Consider the following 6928-nt stretch of genomic DNA (forward strand, 5'->3'; position numbering starts at 1 on the left):
TAAATATAAAAAAATAAAATATTTTATTTTATTTAAAATTTTTTTTAAAAAAATATCGAATTTTATAAATAATTTTATAAATAAAATATTAAAAAGTAGTATTATTAAAAAAAAGCAACTTATAATAAAAAAAGAAAAATAAATATATATGAGTATATTAAGTAAAAAATTAAATAAATTAGATCACACTGTCCCAATATATTCTCCACGAACCACATATAAAAACATAAAATAAAACGATGAAAATTTACTTGCTGATCTGACCCTAAATTTTGATCCATTTACAATTAATGTTCTAAGGAATGAATTCGGGATTCGAAATTTAGAAATGAAATTAAGTGAATTTATATTAGTAGTAAAAGAGCATTTATTATCATGGCAAATGGATATATCGAATCGCGAAACGAAACTGATGAGATGCCTAACAAATTTATTTGAAGAAATAGATTTGAACGGCAATGAAATTTTAGAATGGGACGAATTCACTAATTATGTAATAGAAAAGGCAACAGTATTAAATAATATAAAAACAAAAGCAGATGAAATAAAATAATATACTAAATCTCACACAAAGCCTCAACAAGCAATAAATAATAAATTATTAACACATAAATTCAATAATTTGTTAACGAAGCTTATTTATATTCCACACATTGATCGATTGGCCTTATATGAAGAAGGATCAGATGAGATCATTTTTATGAATCCAGAAAATGGAATTATAAATAATAAAACATTAAAAGTTATTCCAAAATCACTTTTCGTGACTACATCTACAGTTAAAAAGGATGAAGAGGGTTTAATTCATGTAGAAACTAAAAAAAATTTTATTGATTTAAAAACTATGATTTTAGATATTTTATATATTCCAGATAAAAAATATTAAATTTTATTAACTTCTTCTAATGATAAATATGTTCGAGGATGGAAAAATACTTCTAATGGATGGATTTTAGCTTGTTAACCTGATAATGAAGAAGAACTGATTGAGCATGAATTTAAAAACGAAATTTACTGTCTTGCATGGGATTCTTTAAATGAAATATTATACTGTGGTTAGAAAAATGGGAATATTGTGATTTGGTATTTTAAAACTGATACAGAAAAAGATCTAGAAAAAGATTGTGCGCACACTGAAGTAATTATGGACATGATTGCGATGCCAAAATTGTAATTTTTGGCTACCGCAGCACTTGATGGGAATCTAATTCTTTGGGATACAATTATTAATAAGAAAAAAAGAGTCTATAAAGAACATTCTAGAGGTATTACTTCGTTGTCTTTTAATGAAGCTTTGATTTTGCTTTTTTCAGCTGGGTTTGATCATAATATTTGTGTGTGGAACCCTTACATTGATAATTTAATTTATAAAATTTCAGGACATTCAAGTCCTTTACTTGTTGTAAAAGTAATTGAAGGAACTTCTTAGATTGTTTCTTTGGATTCCGATGGGAATGTAAGAATTACTGATATTAAAAAATTTAGTAATGTTTAAACCTTCTCTATAGAAACATCAGATGAAAAGCATAAATTTAACCCTTAATGTTTAACTTATATTCCTAAACCGTTAAAATTGGCTTTTTGTGGAAGAACAATATCTATTTATGAATATGATAAAAATTATAATCCGAATTCTGTCGATGATTTTGTTGCTATTTGTTGTGCTTTTGTACCTTCTTAATTATCTTTTTATACACCAGCGGGTAATAAAATAAAATTATGGAATGCTTTGACTGGAGATGTGAAAAAAATATTTTCTGACATCACTAATGGAGAAATTACTTGTTTTGCTTTAGATAATCTTAAAAGAAGAATGCTTATAGGTGACTCTTTAGGATAAATAGGTATATATAATACTTATAATGGTGCTATGATTAAATCATTGCCCAAGTATTTATACTATTTCATTCATTATATAAATATATTTATATATATATATATATATATATATATATTAGACATACAGCTGAAGTTACACATATTGTACATGCTTCTTCGATTAAAACTTTTATTTCAGCTGCAATGGATAATAAGATTAATATGACCGTAGATAATGATTTCGGTGAAAATGAACTTATAAGAACTTTTGAATTAAAAGAAGTTACAATAACCTCCTTGGCTTTTAATGAGTTAAGTAAATTAATAGTAGTTGCAACAAATACAGGCATAACACAATTTTATGAAAGCGATACAGGAAAATGTAATGGAAGTTATTCAGAATTAACGCAATATGAAGAAATAACATCTTTAAATTGCATTGAGAAAATTCCATATATGATCACAACAACAACAAATGGAAAAATAAATTTTATAGCTTTGCCACCTCTATTATATAAATTTTAAAAAGTTTATAGCTTTAAAAACGATGATACAGAATCAATACAAAAAGCTAAGAAAGAATTAGAAGATAAAAAAGAACAATAACAATATTAGTTGAACATTAACATTTAGTAGCCAATAGTATCGTAGCTAACATAAAAAAAGAAAGAGAATCCAACAATTACAAACTAAAATATAAGTATTTCAAATAGTATTTTATGTAATGCGACGAAACGTTTATTTGTTTCTGATGATAAGGGCTTTATTAAATGTTTTGATATTTCTTAAATTATTCATGCATTGGAAAAATCTTATATTAACCATTAAGACAAATCTGGAAATAGAAATAAATCTTTCCTTTCTCCACCATCTTTTGAGGGAGTTTCTTCACAAGAAGTTTGGACTTAAAGGGCGCATTTCGAGATGATTAAATCAATTGAGTATATTTTTGATGAAAACCTTCTTATTACTACTGCTTATGATAAGAAAGTCAAAATTTGGGACTCTAACACAGGAAATCTTATTGATTAATTGTAATAAAACTATGATAAAATTGAACCTAGGCCAATTGCATTTAAAAGAAGTGGAACTGAAGAAATTTATGATTCTAATTTAGAAGAAAGAATTGATTTAAAAAGAAAAGAATCACTCAGAAATAAAAGAATAGAAGATAAAAATATTAAATAAACTACACAAACTAATACTAATATTCCTGTTTCGATGACTTTTTAAGCTAAATCATCATCTATTGCATAAGTTGATTAGTTAGATAAATAATAAGCAAATACAAATGATGATATTTATGCTAATTTCCATCCAAACAAATCAGAAGAAGAAGAATTTAGTCCTTTTTATTATTTAGATAAAATTAATGTATAGAAACTTTAAAGTCTAAAAAGCAATCCAGAATGGAAACTCAATATTAATTATTAAAAATATTATGAATAATATGAAAAACATATTAATGATTTAAAAAAAGATGTTTTAATTAAAGAATAGCAACTTTAAGAAAAAAGACAAAAATAAGGAATAAATAACAGAAGATTTAAAGTTAATACATATTAAAATTAGGTATATTTTTTTCATATTAAATATATTTTATTTTTATTTAATTAAAAAATATAAAAATTTTATAAGGATGAATAATAAAATTTTGATTCTGATTTTAGGCCTTTGTTAAAAGAAGAATAAGGATTAAAATTAGATGCCTAAACTATCGTAAAATCTTAAACGGATATTCGAATTTAAGATGGATTGTAAAAGATTACTAATTCTTAAGTAAGCATGGTTAAAATTGATAATACTAAAAGTTAAAAAAACATATAAACTGTTACTTAAAAAAACATTTAGCCTATTCAAGAAGAAAATTAAGCAGAACCTTTTGCATTATTAGGGGATAAAAAAGCTCCTGTATCAAATTTGTACAAAAAAGAACTTTAAAGCAAACTTCTTTTTGGTAATAATCAATAGGAAATAAAATTAAGTCAAGAAGAAGTAAATGCTGCGCATAGACTTGCTGCTGCTCTTGCTAATTACGATAAAAATGATTATAGAAGTTTGAAATTTTATAATATTTAGGTTAAAGAAAATAAAAAAAATAATCAAAAACCTTAAAAATAATCTAATGAAAGTAATTATAGATGATTTTTTTTTATAAAAATATTTAGATCCATTTATAAAAGTTAGTTTTTGTTTAGAATTTTTTTAATATTTTAAATTTAAACTAGTTTTTGTTTAAATTATTAATATATATATATATATATATATAGAAATAAAATGGTTTAAACATATTACTTTTTAACACTATTTTTTTTTATATATTTTTATAAAATACAATCTAAAAAAATAAAAAGACTAGAAAATATAAATTATGGCCTTTTTTTGTTTTATTGAGTTTTTAAAAATTGCTTTTTTTATTTCTTTTTTTTATAATAAAAATTATTCAATATAATTCTGTATTATTTTCTTTAAACAAGATGTTATATTTTAATTTTATATGAAATTTCTAGATATTGATAATTCGTAAATATTTTAATAATTAGAATAGGATACTTTTAATTTTATTTTTTTAGATAATTTTATTTTTTCTTTTAATATTTTTTTTTTTCTATATTTTAAATAATAAAATTTTTGTTAAAATAAATATACTATACAATTTTTTAATATTACTTCTGAATCATCTATTTATTCTAATATTTACTTTTTTTAATCAAAAAATTAACTTAATGAAATAAATAATAAATCTTATTAAAAGAAAATATATATTTAATTATTTTTATGTTATAAATTTTAATCAACTTTAAATATTATTGTTTTTATTTATAATAAAACCTATCAAAGCTCTAAATATTTTCCATTTTTTTTATTTAAAGAAACTATTATTTTAAAAGTTTCAAAATAGATTTTAGAAGAATTCATTTCTATTAAAGGAATTATTAAAACAAAATAAATTTTTATAGAGGAAAATTAATTTTCTTAACATTAAAAATATTTTTGATTATTTTATATATATAATTAATATATAAAAATTATTTTTAATTAATTATGAAATAAAATTATTAATATTTAATTATAAAAAGTAAAAACATTATTATTAATAATTAATATATATTATTAAAAAAATCACATAATTATATTAATAAAATTATATTTTATATATTTGTATTATTCAAAATTTAGGCATTGGTATTTTTAAGTGGACTTCTTTAGTTGCCATCATATTTTTAAAAATTCCAAGTTTCGCATCTTTTTTTATAAAAATCAAAAAAAATTATGATAAAAGATTAAATAAATATACCTCTAGTTGATTTTCCGATAGTAAATTATGGATTCGAATTTTTTTTTGAGTTATATTAAACTCCATTCGATTATCTAAATAATTAATATATACCAATTTATTAATTTGCATATATTAATATTTTACGGTTAATTAATATGTGAAATTGACCAATTTTGATTTTAATTTACGAATCTTTTTGCCTTAGGTATAGAATACTTAGGTTCATTTTATATTTTTGAAGTTTTAGGAACATTTTTTAAAATATAACTACCTGGTCCGACTAAATTAGGAGTTGAACCCATATAAACTAAAGGAGATTAGCCTGCAACTTCTCTTTTTTAACCAAATGTAAACTTTGGAGGATTTTTTTAATCATATCTAAATGAAGGATTATATTAAGGTCCTGGAGTACCTCTTTATCTTCTGGGATCATTTTAGAACTAAAATAAAGTAAAAAAAATAAGAAAGAAAGAAAATAACATATTTTTTTTTTAATAAAAACTCTCAATTCTAATCCAATTTTAACATTAGGAGGTTGAGATCTTCTATTTACATCGGCATTATTTGGATAAAACTTTAATTTTATTTTGTTTCATTTCATTTCATTTTTTTGTTTAAAAAAAAAATATACATCTTTATCTTATCTCAAATAATAGTCATATTTTGCGCCTGTATTTAATGTATTTCTTTATTATGTACCAATTACCCATTCTGGATTCTTAAATATAAGTATTTAATTATAATCTTTAAGTTATTTTTTATTTTATTTTTTACATTTTTAAAAATGAAAGTATCACTACCTCTAATATTATATGCAGGTCCTGGAGAAGTTTTTCCTTTTTTTTAAAAAAAAACAATTAATTATAGGATTTTTAAAAATAAAATATTTACCAACAAAATTCTATTTTGCTAATTCTTTGCTTTAAAATACTTTTTATTATTATTATCTGCCAGCAGTTCCAAATCCATATATTGGAGCTGATTATTTTTCTGATAACTTCATTTTACCAAAACTGCTATACATGTTTGCGGATTAAAAATTTAAAAGATCTTTATAAGAATATACTTTATTAAGTGTTTATTGATCATCTTATAATTCTGGATTTATATTCATTTTAATAAATGATACGTATATTTATGTTTTTATTTTATAGATAAATAAATTTATTAAATAATAAAAATAGAAATAAAAAATTATAATTTTATATATAAATGTTTTTATAAATATTAATACCTATTATTTTATAATAAATATTTATATATGCTAATTTTATTTTATTATATTATAAATAAATTTGATTTTATATTTTTAACTAAATAAAAATTTTATTAAATAAATACTACAATAATGATTTTAATTATAAAAATAATATACATAATATTTTTAATATACTTTTTGTTATTAATTTTGACCACAATTTTAGATTAGTAATTAATAATTAAATAATTTATATTAGATTTCTTGTAATAATAAGACAAATTTAAAAAAATAAATATCTATACTAAAAATATATATATTGATATTGTCAATACTTTTATTTTTTATTTATTATTTAAAAAAAATTAACATAGTATTAAGTTTTTAGTTTTTATTTTTATATAATAATAATTAAAAATATCAAATTTTTAATCTTTTGTATTATTTTATGTTTTCAAAATTAATAAAATAGTTGAGATTTTATTTATTAAATTTTTAATAATTATAAATAAAATATTTTTTTTTTTTTTTTCTTTTTAGAATTAATAATTAATTATGTTTTACTTAAAAGCATTACTGCTCTTAAAATTAAGAATATATAATTCTCATTAAATAATTTAATATCAAAAAAA

General features: G+C 20.3%; 2 protein-coding genes across 2 annotated transcripts, besides 5 other annotated features; one reads left to right on the top strand and one right to left on the bottom strand. All coding sequences in view use genetic code 6, as the record gives it.

Annotated features, from left to right (window-relative positions):
• Positions 1-58: 58 nt before the first annotated feature.
• Positions 59-84: a microsatellite.
• A 226-nt stretch (positions 85-310) lies between these two features.
• IMG5_048910 (hypothetical protein) lies at positions 311-4044 on the top strand. Its single transcript, XM_004037512.1, has 3 exons — positions 311-1890; positions 1959-3390; positions 3457-4044. The coding sequence occupies exons 1-3, from the start codon at positions 329-331 to the stop codon at positions 3961-3963; spliced, it is 3501 nt and encodes a 1166-aa protein (XP_004037560.1). The 5' UTR covers positions 311-328; the 3' UTR covers positions 3964-4044.
• Positions 1913-1955: a microsatellite.
• Positions 4045-4366: 322 nt separating the features above from the next.
• Positions 4367-4428: a microsatellite.
• Positions 4371-4424: a microsatellite.
• A 401-nt stretch (positions 4429-4829) lies between the features above and the next one.
• Positions 4830-4897: a microsatellite.
• A 182-nt stretch (positions 4898-5079) lies between these two features.
• Positions 5080-6189, bottom strand: IMG5_048920 (hypothetical protein; the record flags this gene model as incomplete). The annotated part of the gene is made up of 4 exons (XM_004037513.1): positions 5873-6189; positions 5730-5816; positions 5601-5672; positions 5080-5538 (listed from the first exon to the last, which is right to left on the bottom strand). The coding sequence occupies exons 1-4, from the start codon at positions 6065-6067 to the stop codon at positions 5080-5082; spliced, it is 813 nt and encodes a 270-aa protein (XP_004037561.1). The 5' UTR covers positions 6068-6189.
• Between the last annotated feature and the right edge of the window lie 739 nt (positions 6190-6928).

This window comes from Ichthyophthirius multifiliis, assembly GCF_000220395.1.
Source record: "Ichthyophthirius multifiliis unplaced genomic scaffold scaff_1120509250127, whole genome shotgun sequence".
In the NCBI taxonomy this organism is placed as follows: Eukaryota; Ciliophora; class Oligohymenophorea; order Hymenostomatida; genus Ichthyophthirius; species Ichthyophthirius multifiliis.